This window comes from Zootoca vivipara, chromosome 12 (genome assembly GCF_963506605.1).
Source record: "Zootoca vivipara chromosome 12, rZooViv1.1, whole genome shotgun sequence".
NCBI classification, from domain to species: domain Eukaryota; kingdom Metazoa; phylum Chordata; class Lepidosauria; order Squamata; family Lacertidae; genus Zootoca; species Zootoca vivipara.
The window spans coordinates 23,010,646-23,033,975 of NC_083287.1; the positions used below are offsets into that span (position 1 = coordinate 23,010,646).

The window sequence follows — 23,330 nt, forward strand, 5'->3', positions numbered from 1 at the left end:
GGAAGTAAGAGGTGACATGATAGACGTTTACAAAATCATACACAGCATATAGTACAGTGGTACCTCGGTTTAAGTACACAATTGGTTCCAGAAGTCCGTACTTAACCTGAAGCGTACTTAAGCTGAAGCGAACTTTCCCATTGAAAGTAATGGAAAGTGGATTAATCCGTTCTAGACGGGTCCGCGGAGTACTCAACCTGAAGCGTACTTAACCCGAAGTATGAGTGTAATTGGTTCTGGAAGTCTGTACTTAACCTGAAGCATACTTAACCTGAAGCGAACTTTCCCATTGAAAGTAATGGAAAGTGGATTAATCTGTTCCAGACGGGCCCGCGGAGTACTCAACCTGAAGCGTACTTAACCCGAGGTATGAGTGTAATTGGTTCTGGAAGTCTGTACTTAACCTGAAGCGTACTTAACCTGAAGCGAACTTTCCCACTGAAAGTAATGGAAAGTGGATTAATCTGTTCCAGACGGGTCCGCGGAGTACTAACCTGAAGCGTATTTAACCCAAAATCTGAGTGTCATTGGTTCCGGAAGTCCATACTTAGCCTGAAGCGTACGTAACCTGAAGCGAACTTTCCCATTGAAAGTAATGGAAAGTGGATTAATCCATTCCAGATGGGTCTGCGGAGTACTTAAACTGAAAGTACTCAAACTGAAGCGTACTTAAAGTGAGGTATGACTGTACTAGAACTCGTGGGCATCCAGTGAAGCTGAATATTGGTAGATTCGGGACAGAGTGAAACAATGTGCTCTTTCATGCAGCACATAGTTAAATGATAGAACTCGCTCCCACAGGAGACAGTGATGGCCACTAAATTGAATGTCTTCAGAAGAAGATCCAACAAATCCAAGGAGGGCAAGGTTATCAGCAGCTGAGAGCCACAACGGCCATGTCCTACCTCTACTGTCAGAGGCCATATTCCTATGAATACCAATTGCTGGGAATTGCAGGTGGGCAGAGTGCTGCTGTGCTCAGGTCTTGCTTTGCAGGCTTCTCTTAAGCATCTCTTTGGCCAAGGTGAGAACAGGAGGCTGGACTAGATGGACTACTCGCCTGATCCAGCAGGCTCTTCTGATGTTCTTAAGTTTTGTTTAAGGAAAGTTAAACGGACATTCTCTTGGGTGTAATTAAATTACGCTGGGTTAAAAGGCTTGCAGAGAAATTGAATATCGAAGCACAGACTCCAGTCTTGACCCAACATAGCTTGTTTTGGCCTGGATTCAAAGAGCTGTGCAACTTATTCAATGCATCCAAGGGAGCATTAGCCATGCCAAATGGATTCCTTCCCTTTTTGAACAGCAGCCCCACCCCATGTTTACACAGAAAACCTGTTTTGGGATAGAACTTGAAGAAGTAGAAAAAGAGTTTGGATTTGATATCCTGCTTTATCACTACCGTAAGGAGTCTCAAAGCGGCTAACATTCTCCTTTCCCTTCCTTCCCCACAACAAACACTCTGTGGGTGAGTGGGGCTGAGAGACTTCAGAGAAGTGTGACTAGCCCAAGGTTACCCAGCAGCTGCATGTGGAGGAGCAGAGACGCGAACCCGGTTCCCCAGATTACGAGACTACTGCTCTTAACCACTACACCACACAAATTGTGATGCTGCATATTGAGACGAGAGTTTTGGGTGGGGTGAGGCGTCCATCTTTTAAAGGGAAAACATTACACCAGGCATGTTAAAGCCCCCTAGGTGTACTTAAAAGCACCTCTTTCACCTAAAGCACTCAATGTGCTGTTTAAATATTGAATAAAAAGCATTACTGTACTGTACAATTAAACTGTAAAACACAGCACATAGTCAGATTTGATTTTCTTCTTGCGGCGATCTTCCCAAGATTTGCCCTTCTCCCAACATGTATAATTTAAACTGCTTGTTCAAATAAGACAATAATTGCCCCCATTTGTTGCAGATTGTATCCTATTGCTTTTGTCCTGGGTTTTGCTAAGTAATACATAGAGTAGCCATCATAAGCTGCTCCATGCCTGGGGGAGTCCCGTTCAGCTTTCCTTTTAAGAAATGTTCCAAGGGAGTATTACTTCACTGTTCACGCTGACCTTTTGCAAGATTTCAGCCCCCAACCCCAAATGTCAGCAATAATTGGACTTTGGTATCAGTCACAATTGTAATAAAATCTGTGACATTTGCAGCTTCAGTCCATAAGTGTGTTTGGCTCCAAAGCATCTTGCTGCCAAGTGATGCAATGGCATAATCCTCCTACCCCCTGAAAAAAGTAGCTTTTCCTAACTTGTGATACAATAAACTGCATTTCTTGTGCTTTTTGTAGTATCCCCAAAACTTTGTGACGTATCTTAGAATAATAGAATCATACAAGTTGGAAGGGACCCTGAGGGTAATCTCGTCCAACCCCCCTGCAATACAGGAATATGCAGCCCTCCTATACGGGGATCGAACCTGCAACCTTGTTGACGTTATCAGCACCACACTCTAACCAACTGAGCTATCCATTGCTGATCCATTGCTTATTACATTCATATCCTGGCTACTGTCCAAGGAGCTCAAGGTTGCTTATGTCCTCCCATTCCCGTTCACCCTTACAATAACACTGTGAGGGTTAGGCTGAGTAATAGTGGCTTGTTATCCCCCATTCCGTGTGCTGTTCTGGTTCGCCAGAAGCGGCTTAGTCATGCTGGCCACATGACCTGGAAGCTGTACGCTGGCTCCCTTGGCCAATAACGCGAGATGAGCGCCGCAACCCCAGAGTGGGTCACGACTGGACCTAATGGTCAGGGGTCCCTTTACCTTTACCTTAATCCCCCACCCCAATTATTAATATCCAGAACAAGGAGCTCATTGTTTCCCCAATTTTTTTGTTTAGTCGTTTAGTCATGTCCGCCTCTTCGTGACACCAGGCACTCCTGTCTTCCACTGCCTCCCGGAGTTTGGTCAGACTCATCTTGGTAGCTTCGAGAACACTGTCCAACCATCTTGTCCTCTGTCGTCCCCTTCTCCTTGTGCCCTCAATCTTTCCCAACACCAGGGTCTTTTCCAGGGAGTCTTCTCTTCTCATGAGCTGGCCAAAGTATTGGAGCCTCAGCTTCACGATCTGTCCTTCCAGTGAGCACTCAGGGCTGATTTCCTTAAGAATGGATAGGTTTTGTGAGGGACAAGGGATACAGGGAAGTCCCTCCCATCTTAAGTTCCAGCCCATCCCCAAGCGCTGGAGAGAGTAAGGAGAGCTCTGCCTCCAGCGGAGAGTCAGGAAGTGGTGTCCGAGGCTCAGGCAAGGTTGTGGAGCCCATGCCGCCGGTGGGACAGGAAGTTGGACGCACGGGGGGGGGGAGGCCAATCCCCCCAACTCCCGAATTGCGACGCAAACGTAGGGGGAAGAGGTTGGGTCTGCCAAAGCTTTGGTGCTGGAAGAAAACGCGCCAATCGCCATTCGGAGGTTCTGACACCTCACCTTAAGGAGGCATTTTTACTGCTCTGAACACTGTAAATAATCAGCACTTAATAAAAGCCTTAAAAGACCATGCTGGAGTCGTTACTCTTGAGTAGCCATATCAGGCCCTCTGACAGGTTTGATCTTCTTGCAGTCCATGGGACTCTCAAGAGTCTCCTCCAGCACCATAATTCAAAAGCATCAATTCTTCGGCGATCAGCCTTCTTTATGGTCCAGCTCTCACTTCCATACATGACTACTGGGAAAACCATAGCTTTAACTATACGGACCTTTGTCGGCAAGGTGATGTCTCTGCTTTTTAAGATGCTGTCTAGGTTTGTCATTGCTTTTCTCCCAAGAAGCAGGCGTCTTTTAATTTCGTGACAGCTGTCACCATCTGCAGTGATCATGGAACCCAAGAAAATAAAATCTCTCGCTGCCTCCATATCTTCCCCTTCTATTTGCTAGGAGGTGATGGGACCAGTGGCCATGATCTTAGTTTCTTATTTCTGCCCCCAAAACATGGCAGGATAGCTTTAAGCTTTTCCCTTTTAGAACGAAATCTAGCTACTTAACACTGCATACACTGTTGTTGTATGAAACTTTTTCAGGATTCTGGTCCTCTATTTACATTTTTACTCATGCATGGGAGCTGCCATATCCTGCTCAGTTAACCTGAAAAGCCCCCAGGCCATGTGGGAGGACTTGATGTTGCAACAGCCCTTCCCCAAGGCAGTGTTGTTCCTAGAGCAACCAGAAACTAGAGCTACGCCACTATGGGGAGGAGTAACAAGGTGAGCTTCACATGGCCATTCTGCATGGCCATTCCTAACCTCTGAGTGGTTAGGGGGAAGAACCCTGCATAAACAGATTTTGTCTGCAGACAAGCATTTTAATGTTCGGATTAACACCATTTAGCTTTTTATCCTTTTAAAGCATTTTGGTAATACTTTTTCCCTGTAATTTTTGAAAGTGATCCCCTTGCACAATAAAAAGGGAGGTTTCTTCATAAGCATGCAGTTCAACTTTTGAAAGAACCGTAAAAAAGAGAAACAATCAAGCATCATATTCCCACACATTTGCTTCCTATTAAAATAAGATTGCTTATTACTCGTTCTGATCAGTCATCCTTTTTACTGCTTTGAATGGACCAACGCGAAAACATTTTTGACACTATTGATTTGTAAAACCAATATGATGTGAATGCTGTGTGACAGAAGTTGGCTGCTTTATTGAGGGGGGAGAATCCCAAGTTGGAGAATCTTGTCATTCTAGAGAGACAAAAGTAATTTTCCTTATATTGAAGCCTTTTCACTGTTGACTACATTTTTGACAGCTGGCTTCATGTTACACATTAACAACACTTTGTTTATTCATGAATAGCTTTGGCACACTATGTGCCCAAAATAGAATATTTCTCCATATGCAAGCAAAGCTGTCTTGTGATTAAGAAGCAATGCAACGAAACAGTCTTAAACTTGAACATCAGTGCTCCAGAATATCAGAATTATTAAAAATTAAAACAAAGAACAAGCAATATATTTTTGTTGAAACTGGTGAAAAGCATTGCTAAAAGACATAATTACCAAGCATATAGAAGAACAAGCCTTGCTGAAGCAGAACCAGCATGGCTTTTGCAAGGACAAGTCATGTCTCAGAAACTTTTTAGAGTTCTTTGAGAGTGTCAGCAAGCACATAGATAGAGGCAATTCAGTTGACATGCGGTTAGATTTCTGAAAAGCCTTTGACATACTACCTCACTGAATACTCCTGAGTAAGCTTAGCTGTCATGGAATAAGAGGAAGGTAGGGTTAAATCTTGTATAATATGTACCACTCTGTCCCAAGCAGGAAACAGAACTGCACAGTCTAGGCAGCAGAATTTAATCTCCACTCTTTTCCTTTAAGTGGGTGAGGTGCACCAATGCTGCTGCTCACCCACTTAAAGGAGAAACCGAGCAAAATGCTCCTTGAACCAGCCTCCCTGCCTTTAAAGGGGAGAGAGGCTTGTTCAAAGGTCAATTTGTAAAGCTGCAGAGGGGCAATCCTGCTGACCTGTTCATGATGTGGCCCATGAAGCCAAAAAGTTCCCCCACTCTTGCTTTAAACCAGGCATATCCAACTCCCAAGAGACTGTGAGCTATTCCCAGTATAAAAAAAAACCTGGCAGTGATCTACCCATTGTCATTAGAGGGAGGAGGAGCGTGCATGAGAATTGTTGAGCTTTTTTTTAGGAGGGAAGTGCCCAGAGTTGTTGAGCTTTTTTTGGGAGGATTGCACAGTTTTTTAGCTTTCCCCCATAACTTTTTGTACACAATAAGCATCCCCTGATCTACCATCCCCTGATGGTGTGATGGATGGTATCCCCTGATCATGATCTACTGGTTGAACACCCCTGGTACAGTTGGCACCTTACCTAAACAAAACACTGGAGGACAGAAGGTGACAAATATGAGTGGCAGGAGGCACATGAACAAAGCTACCCCCAAAAAAGCTAGCGCCACAGAGTATTCATGAAGCCATAATACTAAGCCTTGGGGTCCATGTGGAGGAAGGGTGGTGCACAAAATTAATAAATGATTAAGATAAGATACTGCCCTGTACTGAATCAGACCATGGGCCCATCTAGATTAGCATACTCAACACTGCCATACCCGAAGCCTTAAAACCACCACAGTCTACTTCTGCTGCTGAGCTCTCTGCGGATAGCGGCATCACCACTTGCCATGTCCTTCAGTATGCAAGCATGGAGGAAGAGAAGTTTGAGAATGTACATCTGATATTTTAGAAGCTCTCTGCTTCAGGTCCCCCCCCCTTTTGTATGTCTGTGGAGGGGAGGCAGCTTAAGGGATCCCCTGGGAAGGAAATTGCTAAGTGCCCTTCTAGGGGATAGTAAACACAAAAAGGGTTAGATTAAGCTAATGGCTTTTCAAGTGCTGAAAATAGTCTGAAGGGGAATAGCCACTACCTAATAACACAGCAGTGCAATTTTTGCTCCACCACAAAAAGTTGCATGTTTAAAAGTGGCAGTAACCACTTGGCAGATATCTGAACTTGTGCTGTGAGAGAAATAAAAGATACCCCCCTTCTGTGGATATGTGTCTTGCCTCCACAACTGAGATGGTATAGTGCAAGCATATGTTCTTGGTATGTGGCTTCAGCTGGGGATCACAAGACTGGGTTGCAGAAGAATTTAGACTGAAATTATTGTCGAGTGCCGGCCGACAGCTCTTTTGCTGTCTATTACGTATTCTTACTTTTCGCTTCTGTTGTACGAGTCAACCTTTAGCTAGTTTATAAACTGGACTCTTTTAGTACAGACGGGGTGGGGTGGGGTGACAAGCTAATTCATAGGACGTGGTGATGCCAATTTCAAGCAGGCAGAAAATGGCAGCAGTGTCTAATTATATTGACAATGAATGAAAGTATGGCAAATGATCTCTCTGGTCGACTCTCTTGTCCCTGTGCTGTCTATGCAGGGAATGCATAAACATTAGTTACTTAAAATGGCCAAAGCAGCTAGGAGTGAAACGTCTGGGAGCCAGACCTTTCCTGTGGAACCATTCCAAAAAACTGCATTGTGTTTCCTTTACTGTAGTAAGTCACATTGAAACAACTTGCTTTGGGTTTCTCTCTCTCCCTCTCTCCCCTGAATTCAGACAGAAATGAATCTATCCAAAGAACAGGAAACAAAACCCAGTGTTCTAAACCCACAAATAATTATTCACAAAGTAGGGGGTACAGTGGGTCATTCTGATGCTATCTATGTTGCCAAGTCACATTTGTCACAATTAGAGATATTTAGTTTTCATGAATTACTCTTAAATCAAGATCCCTCCCTCCCGATAGATATGCACAGGAGATGTCACAGGACACGATTAGTTTCTGCTTCATTCTGCTCATATTATGCTTAAGGCACAGAATATTGTGTATAACAAATTGATCTTAAAGTAGGGCAACTTTTTATTGCAGGCTTTTGTGTGTACGTGTGTGCACGCTTGGCCATTTATTTATGAAAACTATTTACCCTTGTCATTCATTAGCTACATTTTAGCATGAAGTTTATAGTTCGTAATGTAGGTCTGTTGAACTACTTGGTGAGCAAACATTTCTAAATTGCTCCAAATAGGGCTTGATGCGGCAACACAAAACATACGGAGGTGAATAATTTTGTTTTCAGTCTATAGTCAAGCAGAACTTTTTGTGCTTTGCTTTGTGTTGCCATGTGTTAATGACACCCAGCGGTCAGGAGTTAACCCTAACATTTTGAACCACATTTTATACGCCTTGTTTCTTTATGGATCCATTGGATTCATGCTGTTATGTTTTGAATCTGTAAAATGCATTTTAGTTAAAAGGGGTTTTGTCTTCTAGTATCTTGTCTCTTTGCAAGTCCAAGGTAGAATGCCGTCTTCTGTCAGGGTCTCAAAACACTTTAAAAATCAAAACAGATGGGCTTGACCAGGTGATTCTAAACATGTGAAAAATCGCTGATCATAAATCTTTGGGAGTAGCTGTTTGTGAGAGGAGCAGTTAAAATTAATAAGAGCCATTTTGTTCCTCCTTTTGCCTTACGGTTTCCACCTGATGTCCACTATTTTAAATGGTAAGCCATTTTGGACAGGTGCCAATCTGTTTGTGCCAACACACTGGTTACTTGCAGGTACAAGGGCTGCAGTGTGTGTGTGTGTGTGTGTGTGTGTGTGTGTAGGTAGTCCCACCACCCACAAAACCTTCTCATTTATTTATACTCTCTGCCTTGCTATAAAGTGCACACAGAAGTCCACATTTGCAGGCGCTTTCGTCTACACATTAGGAGTGTGGATTGCAAATGCCAAGCATCAAGGGAAACAGATGTTTGAGAAGTTGGGCCAAAGTTAGTTTAAAGTTGAGGCAAAACATTACTGAGATGGCAGGCTCTTTATAGTTTGCGGTTTGGCAGGCATCCAGTAGGGAATTCATCTATCTGTATGAAAAATCAATGGTTCCTCTTGCCATGAGCCTAACAAATGCGGAGGCCTGGCACATATATGACCGTGTGCTGTTTGCATTTCTGATTTGTGAATGGACTGAGTCCCAAGAAGGAATGCTTGGCAGTGCGTCCCGCAATTGCGACTGCCAGTTCTGATCATGCCATATAGATTTGGCTGAAATGCCAAGCACTGGGAGCCAATGGTATGGAATATGAGCTGGAGGCATTCTAGGAAGCAAGAAGGAGAAAGACTACGCTGTGTTCGCATATCCTGGGCTAGTATCCAAATACCTGCTTAGGCTCACCAAAGGTGTTTGCACTGGATCAACGAGTGTTAAAACAACAAGGCTGAATTGCCCATCTCTATGCCATGTCACAAACTGCTTGAGAGTGTTGCGTCAGCTTCCAGAGCAATTTGCCATGTGGCATTGACTACAGGAGACAGAGCTGCAGTTGGAAGGAAACGAGTGCAAGAGCTCCCTTTAGACTTGCAGAATTAGTTTTCACAGTTTTCTGAATACTGACCCTGTAATGGAATCTATAAAGGTGAAATCATGATACAGGAACCTCTGTTCAGATTGGATGGTAGAACTGAAATTTTCTCTAATGCAATATATGAATAAGGCAGTTTCTTGACTGAACTATTTTTTTGCACACACCCCCCCCCCAAAAAGTCTGGGAACTCTACTTTCAAGAGCTACAACTCCCAACACCCCTAACATGCTACAGTTCCCATGATTCTTTGTTTTTCTTGATGGGATGTGCTTTAAATGTAAAGTGTGTTTGCAGCCGGAGACTGACCAAGCATGTACGGTATGAAAATGACTTTTTGGTTGCTCAGTGTATTTGTAACTCAGATAACTGACTTAAACGGGAAATATCAGCAAGAACAAAACAGTGCCCAAACACACTAAGCGCTTAGGAAATCTGCTTAGGAAAATGTTGTGTGTGTTCACCTTGTGGAATGACCAATCTTATGTATTATCGCCACTATCTGAACTGAGCAAAGTCTGTGCAAGTCTTTGACCAAGTAGGTCCTGGTGGAGATTTGGTTGTACATGATGTTATTTATTCCTGTGAAAAATGCTGTTTAACTCTCCATAATGCATAAAAAGTAGAAGAAGTTTGCTTTTAAGGTTTCGTTACAAGCTGTCACGCCACATTCTCCATTATAATTGTGTGCATAATCATCCCTGTGTTCATGACCTTTAGCTGCACTGATGAAGCTAATAAGTTAGAGGGAGTTATCTCAAGAGGGCATTATAAAGGTCAAATCAAAACCCAACCTGTACTACAGCTAAGCATTGTGTGCTTTAAAAAAGTGTCCGAAAGTATCCATAGTACTAGAATCGACCATTAAAAAGGTAAAGGGGCCCCTGATCATCAGGTCCAGTCGTGTCTGACTCTGGGGTTGCGGCGCTCATCTCGCTCTATAGGCCGAGTGAGCCGGCGTTTGTCCGCAGACAGCTTCCGGGTCATGTGGCCAGCATGACAAAGCTGCTTCTGGCAAACCAGAGCAGCACACGGAAACGCCGTTTACCTTCCTGCCGGAGCGGTCCCTATTTATCTACTTGCATTTTGATGTGCTTTTGAACTGCTAGGTTGGCAGGAGCTGGGACCGAGCAACGGGAGCTCACCCCGTTGCAGGGATTCGAACCGCCGACCTTCTGATCAGCAAGCCCTAGACTAGGCATCCCCAAACTGTGGCCCTCCAGATGTTTTGGCCTACAACTCCCATGATCCCTAGCTAACAGGACCAGTGGTCAGGGAAGATGGGAATTGTAGTCCAAAACATCTGGAGGGCTGAAGTTTGGGGATGCCTGCCCTAGACTCTGTGGATTAACCCACAGCGCCACCTGGGTCCCAGAATCGACCATTACATGCAGGCATTTTGGAACTTCTTTTAACAATGATTCAGAGATCTGCTTAATTGCCTTTTGCCTCTCAGGCAGTTCCACAGCCCTCTGAATTTAAGCGTTTATGGTCCCTATTGATTTAGGAAGTGTTTAGATTAGGATTTGTGTGCATGTTAGCTGAGAGTCCCCGGTGTTACTTGTAGTATCTCCAGTTCTTTGTGGCTTGATCAGTTTCCATGTGTGCTCTTTCTAGAACTCAGACAGGAGCCATTCTTTATTCAGCTCAGTATTGCTGGTCTGTCTCTAGCAGAAGGTGTTGATAAGGATGCTCAAAAAGAGTCGAGGCAAAGACCTGTTGCCTCAGGTCTTTCCAATTGTCAGTATGCTTCAATAAGTATATATTCTCTCTTCTAACTTCATTGTTTACCTCAGAATGTATTTTGTTGTCCACACCAACAATAACAGAGGCAACAGTTTTCCATTTTGTGTGAGCGTACATCTTCCTCCTGCTGCTTTAGCCTAATGCCACAATAAATTAGTTAAGACTTTAAGGTGCCACAAGAATTTGTTGCTTGCTGCAACAGACTACTACAGAGGTACCTTGGTTTAAGAGCAGCTTAGTTTGTGAACAACTTCGATTAAGGACGCTGCAAACCCAGAAGTAGGTGTTTTGTTTTGTGAACTTTGCCTTGGAAGCAGAACATGTTGAGTGTGTTCCATTTGTAAATTGAGTCCCCCGCTGCTATGGAAAAGCACGCCTTGGTTTAAGAACGCTTTGCTTTAAGAATGGATTAAGTTCGTAAACCAAGGTACCACTGTAATTGTTTGGCATGAGCTCACTATAAGCTATTAACATGATTTTACTTTTGATTTTAATAAGGAAGTTCAAGAATGGTGCTTCCCTCTCTGTGTCATCGGAACAAAAGGGGCTTCAATGTGTTTTTTCTTTGACTTAATTCATATTTTTCACAGGAGTGTTCACTTTAACGCTGAGAGGTTCAGCAAAAAATAATGAGTTCTACAAGATTTCTTAAAAGCTGCTGCAAATGCTGAGATGTCTTCTGAAAGTAGTAAGGTCAAGACTAACTCCATTTTTCATGAATTTGCTTCTCTGATTTTTTTGCATTAAACGAGGAGAGAGGAAGCATGCTCAAAGAACAGGACAGGTGTTTGCTTTGACTTAATTTTTATGGGCCCTTTCTTTCTTCAAGTGTATACTACGTAGAAGAACTGAACAAAGGCATATTACGTAAAGCTGTTTCATGAGTAAATAATTACTATGTGGCAGGTTTCCTCCCCCTCTTCTTTTTTCTTATTTTAATCCAACCCACCCACCCCATCTGACCTCTCTCAGCAGTCACCTTATTCTTGACTTCGTTTAATTAACTCTGCTTTCCTTATGTTGCACCAAATTATTGTCTTACGGGGGGGAAATCATTTCAGGAAGTGCCAGGAAATGCTTTATTCTAAGCCCCACTGATTGCTTTTTCAAAAGATGTGCCACCCTGCGAAGCCAGCAGGAGTTGAGACTAACCATGTCTGCTGATGGTCTAAGTTGTCCATGGAAATGTTGCAGATCTCTGGCCACCCACAGAGAGCTGTGGCAGTCACTCTGAAGTTTAGTGTTTCCTGAGCCTCCTACATTTTGCCACACACTCATCCTCTTTACCCCTTGGAAGTGAGAGAGACGGAGAACCATAAGTGTGTGTGTGTGTGCAGATTTATATCCCATATACATTCCAAGGTCTTTTTAAAACAAGATGATAAGATTTAATGTCCCTTTTACTTAGGTACACAAAATAAAACCTTTGGTTTCTGAACAGTTAGCATATGCAAGCCTCGAAATAATCCCATTTAAATCTGAACACACCAAAAAAATGTTGTTGTGTAGATGCTTATGTGTTTGTTATATTTGCACACACACACACACACACACACACACACACGTAACTAAGTGGACTCTCAAATCTATTTACACTAACAGGATTAATTTTTTGTTATTTATCCACAAAACAGTAGTGGCAATGAAACTTAATCCTAAATGGTGGTTTAGTGTTACTTATTTGACCTGAATTTAACTTTCTTTAGAGGGGAAATCAATGTCTGAAATATTGGGAAAGTATTTTATTATCTTGGAAATTAGGGAAGGACTCTGGCTTTCTTGTGGGCAATAGTTTGTATTTGTTTAGCCATAACAAAACATCAAGAGCATTGGGATTTGAACCACAAATTTAGCCCTTCATAAACAGCCTGCCAATGCAAATGAGGTATAATTGACAAAGCAAGATAGTTTTCATGGTCAAATAGCAAAAAATATAGAAACTCGGTAGGTGTGAGAATTATTTGTTATGAAGATCTTTATAAAAAGGACATTGATGTAGTGGAATGCTGTCCTGAGGAAAACAGGCTGGGTTTTCAGGCACTAGACTAAGACATTTCTATTCATTTAGGCCTTGGCTAACTAATCTGGCCTCTATGGTGTTCCGGGGCACCTCGCAAAACGAATGCCCTGCAAGACTAATTTTTCGCGAGACGAATGCGTCTTGCGATCTGATGGTGACTTGCAAGACGAATTCGTTTTGCGAATCGCGGTTTCCCATAGGAATGCATTGAAATTCAATTAATGCATTCCTATGGGCAAAAAAAAAGAAATTTCAATGCATTCCTATGGGAAACCGCGATTCGCAAGACGAATTTTTCACAAAACAAATTGACTTGTGGAACGAATTAAATTCGTCTTGCGAGGCACCACTGTACTAATCTTTTAGTGGGTTAGTTGGACTGCTCCTCATTATTATGTTATTGGATGAGCATTTTAGTTGTATTGTATTATTCATTGCTTTAAATTTACTGTTTTTTTTGCTTTTATCTGTTGTATTTTATCCTGTTTAGTCGCTTTGACACTTTATTTTTTGTAAAATGCTACTGATACGGTGATGATAATATCCTCTACAACTGTTTTACATGCCGAGCAAAGGCACTTTTCCAATAGCCTTTTGTCATGACAGCCATCCAGAAAATTACAACTTGAGAGTAAACAAGCAAAATATTTTTAACTGCAGCTATACAATAGCTGCTGTTGCATTGGACCTGACATAGAATAGATGTTCGTGTAATTCAGAAGGTTTTGTACTTATTTACCAAGGTAGGACCTGTCTGCTTCCCACCCCCCAGAAGTTAGCTGAGGAGGAAGGGGGTCTTGGAAGTGTTGCCTATGCAAACAGTTTCTTCAATGAGGACACGAGAGAGGCAGTCTTGGTCACTCTTCTGTTTTCAGGCGCTACCCAGAGCTCCAGCAAAGCAGAATCTAGACAAATGACCAGATCTTTAACTCAGCAACATCCGTGCCAGCTGTATCTCAAAGTGGAGGGCGTTCCAAAGCTGGGGTGCGACTCCCGAGAAGGCTTTCCCTTCTTTAGTATGATCAGTTTTGAAACAAAAAACATGTGTACTTCTTTTTTTTAAAAAAAGCAATTTATTAAATTTTCAAATAAACACATCAGACAATAACAAAACATTCAACAACAAACACAACAACACACAATAAACACAAATTTTTCTCCTTTTAACATCTATTCCATTATCTCAAATTCACTGTGCTCTGCCGAGCTTTGACTTCCCCCCCCTCCCCTCATTTGGTTTTCTTGTCCACTCCTATCTCGCAGTTCCTTTACTCCCTCTACTTAAAGTCATTTCGTAGGATTTATTTCAGTCCTGCAAGTGTCTTTAAACTTCTACAGTTCCTCTCCATATAGTCCACAAATTTACTCCAGTCTTTTTGGAACCTTGTCTCTCCCTGGTTTCGGATCCTGCTAGTCAGCCTTGCTAATTCCGCATAGTCCATCATTTTCGTCTGCCACTCTTCGATCGTTGGTAACTCCTGAGTTTTCCATTTTGGGGCTAACAAAGTCCTAGCCGCGGTTGTCGCATACATAAATAATACTTGGTCTCCTTTTGCAATCTCCTGACCTATATGTCCCAATAAAAAAAGCCTCCGGTTTTTTGGGGAAAGTGTATTTAAAGATCTTTTTCAGCTCATTATATATCATTTCCCAAAATCTTTTGATTTTTTTGCATGTCCACCACATATGATAAAATGCACCATCCTTCTCTTTACATTTCCAGCATGTTTTACTACTCATCCTATACATCTTAGCTAATTTTACTGGTGTTAAATACCATCTATACATCATCTTCAAGACATTCTCTTTCAGAGCAATACATGCAGTAAATTTCAATGTTTGATTCCACAATTTCAACGATGCATCATATTCAATATTATACCCAAAATCTTTTGCCAAAATTGTGTACTTCTTAAAGTGGCTGAGATATCACTGAGCTTTCAAATAAAAATAAAAATGCACCTTTATACACTACAGGCATGAAATTATTGACCAATGCATTTTTCTCACAAAGGCAAATTGTCTGAAGAATCTGCAGTAGTAGTGGCTGATCAAAATTTATCCCAATGACCCTTCTAATGCGATTGGAATAGCAACTCTACGTGTTGAAGACTTCCACGGTGCAGCTGAAAGGCATGTAAATGCAAGCTGCTTATTTGCAAGGACCTTCCAGATTTGCAAGATGATTGCTATGGAAACCACATAATGAAAACCTTATAACCATCTGTGTTGCTTGATGGATTTTACTGCATAGCTCAGCTGTTTGTGTTTACTGTTGCTAAAAGTATTGAGTAGAATATATTAACCCACAAACTGTTGTTATCTAAGGTGTTAATTAATATTGTACAATGACATGGTGTTGTTGGAAAATGCACCCGGGGACACGGCGAACCCCGGTGCCTCCGTGCGTCTCCCAGTAGGCATGTCTCTGGAATGACATGCCCCTTCACTCCAGAGTGCCTCTCTGCGACACTTAGGGTTGCCAGACTCAATAGAGGACAGGACCTCTGTGCCTTTAATTGCCCTGCTCTCTTTTGAGTCTGGAAACCTTAAAGAGAAACCAGCAGACCCTTTGTTTAATTTCCAAGCAAAGGGTCTGCTGGTTTCTCTTTAAGGTTTCCAGACTCAAAAGAGAGCAGGGCAATTAAAGGCACAGAGGTCCTGTCCTCTATTGAGTCTGGCAACCCTAGCGACACTTCTCTTATGAAAAGTGTACGCAAGTCTTCTGGCATCTAACAGCAAGAAGAAGGAAACATCCGTAGATCTAAACTACGTTTTATTCACAATATGTACAGAGAATCCATAAGCACATCTGTGTTCTCCAGCTCAGGGAGAACAAGAATGCTGCATACTGCAAAAGTGAAAGTAAAGAAACCATAACACACTCAGACAGAAGAGATAAGACAGTCTTCCGTTCCCACACTCTTCTCAGACATCTCATGTGATTTATACCAATCACACTACCCAGCATCACAAAATCCTAACAGGTGTCTCTTAGCTAGCATAGCACAATACAGTGCTTGCTTGTGATTAGCCGTGTTATTAATAAGGGCTAATGGAGGTATCCTAGTAATGAATACTAGAGCTTTTGACGGGAATCTAAGATGGAATTGCTTACTTCAAATACATCTTTATCTTGGGCATAACCAATCTCATGACAGAAGTGTGCTCTAGAAAGCTAACTTGGGACATTAACAAAACAACAACTACTGACCCTGATACGATTTTTGCTTTTTATTTCAGTTAACTGTATTCGTAGAATTCCAGTCATTCAGTTCCATTATATGCATTTTGTGCACACTTTTTGCATGAAATACATGCTTCTCACCACATTCACCAGTAAAATATGAATCTTGTATACCACCCTGAGTTCTTTTCTACAGCCAAGTGGTATATACAGTTTATGCACTAAATAAATAAAATACGTGCTCTGTCCACCAAAAATGCATTGCAAAATCTGGAAGAGCATGCAATCCAACTGGGAGCTACATTCTAATCTGCAAGCAAATTCTGGAGTATCAGATTGGGTTTAGTCTATTGCAAAAAGTGGACCAAACAAATTATTTCTTCATTCATAGTCACAAGATATTTCTACTTGTCTTTCATGGTATTTTGGCACCCCTGTTTATAACTACCCAGGAAGATGAGCTTTATGCATCTGATGAAGAAAGCGACCTAGTCCATGATCTGCTGGCCTCTTATCAAAATTTAATCATAATTTTCCTCATAAGACAGAAATGAACCTATTGTCCTTTATGTACAGTGGTACCTTGACTTACGAACGACTTGACAACCAAATTTTCCGACTTATGAATGGGGCAAATGGCCGCACGCTTATGAATTTCACGGTGGTTTTAGATAGGGTTTTTTCGACTTACGAATTTTTAGATGGGGTTGCTTCGACTTACGAATTTTTCCATTTCCAATGCATTCCTATGGGAAATCGCGTTTCCAAAGGCGCTTTTAGACTTACGAATTTTTCGACCTACAAAGGTGCCTTCGGAACGGATTAAATTTGTACGTCGAGGCACCACTGTAGTCATCCACACATCCTTGTGTTAGTCTGAAAATCACCATCTACAGTATATCAGGGAGGGGGACCCCCCCACAGGATGTTGAGCTCATAGCACCCCTGATTTTTGACCATTCTGGCAGGGCCGAGGCAAGTTGGAATCTAACATCTGAGAAATCTGCACGGATTTGTTTAAAAGTTGCTTAGGGTGAATTGGGGCAGTGGAGGAGAGGGCTAGACCAGCATTTTTGAAAGACTAGTCTCCTTAGTTAAATTCAGATATTGGAAAAGTTTTTACCCTCTCCAGTTCTGGAGAAACTTAAAACTGGTGAGAACTGTTGACCTTGATACCGCAGTAGAATAGTTTTATAGGGTTTATTAGGAAGAGCTTTTCCCCTCCAGTGTGCTGCATATTAACAGATGCTTATGCAGTGTAACGTAATTAGGAACAGTGATACCCAGTGGAAAGGAGAGATAACTAACAGGGCATGTTGGTTCCTTGGATATAAGCCATAGGATGAGAGTGCCTCCTGGTGCCCCTAACAGTATATAGAAAGGCATTTCTTTTCTTGTCTTTGTGTTCCTACTTAGCCTTTTAAAATGTGTGGTAACAGGAAACTCTATCCACTCTTCAGCATTTCCCTAGCACTTTCCCTTGTATGAAGTGATATCATTTTATTTGTACAAAATCCTTATCTAGTGGTTCGCTTGCCCTTGGCCACCCAGTGAGCTTTGTGGCCGAACGGCAATTGCAAGTGGGTTTATTTCCAGATCCCAGGTCAACATATTGGCCCCAGCTGAACCTCGAGCGTGCTATGTCAGTTTAAATACGGTTTCCGCAACAGATCTACCCATGCCAGCGTTCTTGTGGGGTCTTGTGCCAACATAAAATCTGTCTACACCGGATGGTGGAACTGAAATCTACAAAGCTGCTATGTTGAGTAAAGGGTGCCCTTAACATCCAAACTACAATTGCTGCTTTCTGCAGGTAAGCAGCACATAACCAGCCTCTAAGTGGGGTGTTGTGGAGCTGGTGGAGCAGGTATTATGAACTGGTACTCTCCCTTGCATGCACTTGACAAGTGCGAAACATGTCTAAGTAGATGAGTGGTCTCATGGCTGCTAAAAATTCATCAGTTTGAAATGAGAAGTCACCAGCATGCTGTCACCCAGTTTACCTATTTTTAATAAAAAAAATCCTCTGTCAATCCAGGAGTAGTGTTGTTTCATGAGACAGTGTCTGGTAGCTGTGGTTGGGTACGTAGGGTTCAACAAAATGAATCTGGGTGCAGAGGTTGTAGTGATACTTAAAGCATCCTTGTATAAATAATAAATTATTATTGTTGTTGTTGTTGTTTAGTCGTTTAGTTGTGTCCGACTCTTCGTGACCCCATGGACCATAGCATGCCAGGCACTCCTGTCTTGCACTGCCTCCCGCAGTTTGGTCAAACTCATGTTCGTAGCTTCGAGAACACTGTCCAACCATCTCGTCCTCTGTCGTCCCCTTCTCCTAGTGCCCTCAATCTTTCCCAACATCAGGGTCTTTTCCAGGGAGTCTTCTCTTCTCATGAGGTGGCCAAAGTATTGGAGCCTCAGCTTCAGGATCTGTCCTTCCAGTGAGCACTCAGGGCTGATTTCCTTCAGAATGGATAGGTTTGATCTTCTTGCAGTCCATGGGACTCTCAAGAGTCTCCTCCAGCACCATAATTCAAAAACATCCATTCTTCGGCGATCAGCCTTCTTTATGGTCCAGCTCTCACTTCCATACATCATCATCATCATCATCATTATTATTTATTATTATTGTTATTATTATTATTATTTTGTGATCTGAAGTAGTTGGGGTATTTCTGAACGATGGGGTCTTCTTACCCCTGCAGCATTAGGTATGTGTGTGGTATGTGCACACTGCTCCTGGCATCTCGGGCTGAGGCTTATGCAATAGCAGCCACGGTGTCCACAGATGTTGTTGGTCTACCACTTCCTTGAGCATTGGCCATATTGACTGTGGCTGGTGGGAGCTGGAGTCGAACATCATCATCTGGGGACCACATTGTCTTAACACCATCCTAAAGGTATGGTTGGCTCCTTCCTTATTGAGTTTCAGGCTTGGTGTAAAGATGCAGCCATGTTTAGGGAAGTTTTTAATTATGTTTTAATGTGTTTTTAACCTTCTGTTGGAAGCTGCCCAGAGTGGCTGGGGAGACCCAGCCGGATGGGCGGGGTAGAAATGGTCAGAATAGCTTACTTGCTGCTTTGTTTTCTGAGTTCTAGGATTTCTGCTGTGGTTATGTTTAATCAACCGGGCTGTGTGAAATAGAATAACATGCTTAAAATGGTGAGAATGTGGCCATAGTTTAGCAGCAGCTAAATTGCTTTGAGAATGTATGAATCAGTGGCACACACAAAAAAAGAGTAAATTAGTTTCAACTGCTTTTGCTTTGTTTTTTGTTTTCTTAGAACCCATCAAGCTTTTAGGCTTTTTTCCCTTTTGAAATGAAAATGTTAGCTCATGTTGACTTAATTGCGTACTCTTTTATGTGGTGAACCTTGTTGCATATGGTGATGTCTTAGATTTTATTAGGGAGAACTGTGATTTTCAAGCCTGCCTCCTTGATTCGGGATAGGCCCTGCCATACAGCAGGCTAAAGCAACCTCCTTCAGGGAACACAATGGGGCCGTGGCAGTGTGGGGAATAGAGAAGGGTCAGGAATGAGTGGCTGAATTGGTTCACTGAATTGGTTTTTCCTCAGTGCAGAGGGTGCTATGTGAGCTCTGCTTCGGGCGGCAAAATGATTGGCACACCATTGCCTTGATATGCTACTAGCTTTCACTGTACCAAGGCGAACTAAACGGCAATATGGTGGCGTTGTGAAAACGATGTAAGAAGTATTGCCTTGTGGGGAACTTCATTACATCAAAAACCTGTGTCGACGCTGGAACTAGAGAAGTCAACCAGTGATAGTGACGCTTCAAGCTGCCTTCTCTTTCCTTCGGAGGACAAGGATTGGATCTAAAGGCACTCGAGTTATATTTTTAGTTCAAAACTAGGGCGTTTGTTTTTAAGAGGGACATCCAAGTGCTTGACCATATTTCAACCCTGCTGTGTGTGCTGACTTTGTGGCCTCCTTGACAGACAGAATTTACGCCGCCTCAGCCACACTCTGTATTTTCTAAACTGTCGTGGGCTATAATTCCTGTAGACTAACATGTTTGTTCAACGTATTGCTTGTGTCTGCAGAAGAAGAAGAAGCACCGGCCAGAGTGCCAGGGAAGGCTGAAGAGTCAAGGAAACCGAGCCAAGAGAACCTTAGCAATGCTTCAGGTACCTTTTGGATTCCCAGCCTGTGTTTTGCCTCCATTGCTTTACGTTTACTTTTCGGTGTTTGCCTCTCGCCCATCCCAGCCCTTGGCACAGATAAAAGCCTTGAAGTTTCTGAAAGTTTTAACTGATTTCTTATGGCAGGAGAAAGGTTGGGGGGGGGCGGAATCCGAATAGCACCATTTAGGATGCATGAAAATCGCTTGAGAAGGATTTATAAAGTAAGCCAATTTATACAAGGTATTCCTTCCTGAATTACTTTGTAATGACTCAATTAGCTTTCATTTCTTCACAAAGGAGATTTAGCTGCATAAATTAGCTTATCATCATTGAGGAAGTGTCACTGCTAAAGGACAGTTTATAGATACAACATGCAGTTCCTGTCAAACCTATAAGAATGTAATATAGACATCTGTGTATACTTTGTGCTTGAGCAGAACAGACTTCTGTCATTCAGAGACTAACAGGGGACAACAAGTTGCCCAGGGGACCAGCAATGTAGACGTCTCTGAAAAGGTCATCTTGACACAGGCTCTGACAATCGACCCACAGCTCTGTCTTCTTTGATAAAAATCAGATAAACTTAAGACCACTAATTGATCTGCAGCCTGTTTAAATGTTGGCCATGCATATCTTCATTGCATATGATTATACCACAGAAAGCAAATGAACTGGGCTAAGAAATGCCGGTGCTCGGTGACAGCAGAATGGAAAAGTGATGGCAGCATAAAAAAATCAGAAAAGGACAGCGGTGCTCATGAAGTGCCGTGAAGAATGGCCTCTCTCCGCTGTGCCTTGGCAACTTGCCCCGTGCAAATTAGCAGCACTACATTCGGGAGAGCAGGGTGGGGACTGGACACGCCATATGAAGCCTTTGGGTAGGAGCAGCCTTCTTTGCCACTCTTAAAAACCAACTCAACTTCTCCTTTGGGAGCTCAGTCTTTTGCCACTTTGAGCTAAGTGTTGTTTTTAACTTCGAAAACCAGAACTTGTTCCTTATCAGGACGGTTCTTTACGCCCCAGACACCAGCTGAGCAAGGGGCTCACTGTTGCAGCTGGGCCCTACAAAGGAGCGAGCCCTAGGGTTATCTTTCTCGTCATATTTGCTCCACATCATTCTTCCACTGCTGTCACAGAAAGGGTGGACGAGGAGTGTGTTCAGGAAGTGTCTTAGCTGTGCCCTTCCTCATATAGTGTGTGGAGAGGAAACAGGCCTGATTTCCGGCCTCTCACAGGAAGCTATCTGAGCAGGTTGTTGTAGACAGTTTGGGCTTGGGTTTGCCGAGCACAGGAAACAAAGGGGTGAGTCATCAGAAGTTGCTGTCAGAGTGGACCACTACAAAACAAGCATTTAAAAATAATAATTCTCAGCGTAACCTTGGCAACAGGATCACGGAAGCTTTCCAGTAAATAGGCACGTTCCCAAATTAATGCGATGTAGGCCAGCCCCATTTATAAAGTGAGTGCCAGAATCTTTTCTAAAACTATAGCCTCTCCTATACATGTTTACTCATAAAGAAGTCGCCACAAGTTCGACAGGGCTTACTCCCTGGTAAAGGTGTATCTTCAAGTTGGGCTGGGAAAGACTCCTCCTTCAAACCCTGCAGAGCCGCTACCAATCAGGGCGGACGATATTGAGTTGTGTAGACAATATTGGATGTTGGATGGACCCAATGGTCAGATGCCTGGGCTCCTAGGGATTAGAGCCTTAGGAACTTTGAACACGTAGCAATTTATTAATAAAATGCCATCTCTTTCACATGAAGGCTGTATTAGGCAAGTGCCATACCACAATTGCCTCTTAACTTCTAGGCTCTGTATGCAAGGTTCAGGATGTTTCTTCAAATTAATCCCGATAAAGTTCCCAAGTTCTAAAGTTAAAAGTTTGTTTCTAGAACCCACAAAGTTGAAGAATTTTTAAGGTGCCGGCATGTGTAGTAGGCCCTAACTTGAATGCAATTTATTCCTTGCACTTGGATTATTTTGAAAACCTTTTAGGATTTCTTCTTTACATTTGGGTTTTGTTGATGTGAACTATAGCGCTGGGAACAGTCCAAAGTGGGAAAGGATGGGATTAACACATATTTGTTGCAACATGTGGCCAAATTACCTTTTCTTTGTTCACATTAGAAAGCCCTGCTGGATCAGATCAAAGTCTAATCCAGGATCTTGTTTCCCATGGTAGCTTCCAACAACAGGGCATAAAAGTGATAGTCTTCCTGTCTCCCAGGTTGAAATAGGTCTAGAGATAATGCTTTGCCCAAGTAAGCTGTCCGTCCCATAAGCATCAGTTCAACTTATTTTCCAAACACTAAAAGCTGTGGTTAATGTTAAGTTATTGTTTGATTAAACAAGCTACCTTCATAAACCATGGTTTGAATTTGGCTTCTTTTTAACAAACCATAGTTAAGATTAAGCACCATTTGTCAGGTTCAGCCAAGACAACAAGCTAGGGTTAATCTAAATCAGTAGTGAACATCTTGTAGGCAGAGCAGAGGAGCACGTGAGACCAGCATTTGCCGTGGTTCATTTTTTAAATGCTAAACTACAGTTTAGTGCGATGTCTGAGTGATTACTTTCTGTGGCCTGTCCTAAACCTGCTGTCCATTTCATTTTCTGGCTTCAGGTTCTGATCCAGGGTTGAAAAATTATGCACACTATACATAATTTTATTAACTTCTGTCATGAACTCCCCTTGCCTTTTCCTCCCCAACTACCCTCCACAATACTTTTAGTTCTTCCTCACAAGTCTGTTTGTGTATATGTGGGGGCAAAACATTTCCCCCCACTTGCTAAGTCTTTAAGGAGTTGAAACTTTAATCTTTCCAAAGTGATTGTAACTTACAAAGCATTCTCAGAGCTTTTAACTCCCACGTCAGAAATTGTACAATTGTCCCAGAGTGGCAGTTTCTGCAACAGCTGTGCCCTGACACTCATGCAAATTCTATGCAAATGATGGCTATTGCACATAAATAATAGACAACGTAGTTCATGTTTCCAGCAGTCTCTGTGCTGAAAAAGTGGCCTGCCCCCATCGTGAAATATTACTGTTTTTCTTTGTTAGCATGGTCTTAAATTTTTATGAGCGAACCTATAAATACAAGTACGTTTCATACAATATCCTTGAAATAAAGCACCATAATAATTATTCCCTGACGTGAAATTCATTTCAAGCAATAGTTCTAACACTTTAGTACGGCAGTGACCTCTGATCCTCTCTGGACGGTTAAACATGTAATGCTAGAAGTTTGTTTGTTATGTAGGGTCATGAATTGGCAAAGAATATTTTGGCCTTACTACAGATCACATGACATGAACTTGTTCTAACCTTACTTAAGAATGTAAGATGTTTTTCAC

The 23,330-nt window shown here is 42.4% G+C and overlaps 1 protein-coding gene across 1 annotated transcript in view; it reads left to right on the forward strand.

Annotated features, from left to right (window-relative positions):
* The window catches only part of SKAP2 (src kinase associated phosphoprotein 2), a 105,615-nt gene that overhangs the window by 65,101 nt on the left and 17,184 nt on the right, over positions 1 to 23,330 (forward strand). Inside the window, exon 10 of the mRNA XM_035128877.2 lies at positions 19,893 to 19,976. Coding sequence (XP_034984768.2) covers positions 19,893 to 19,976 — 84 coding nt within the window. The remainder of the gene's footprint in view (positions 1 to 19,892; positions 19,977 to 23,330) is intronic.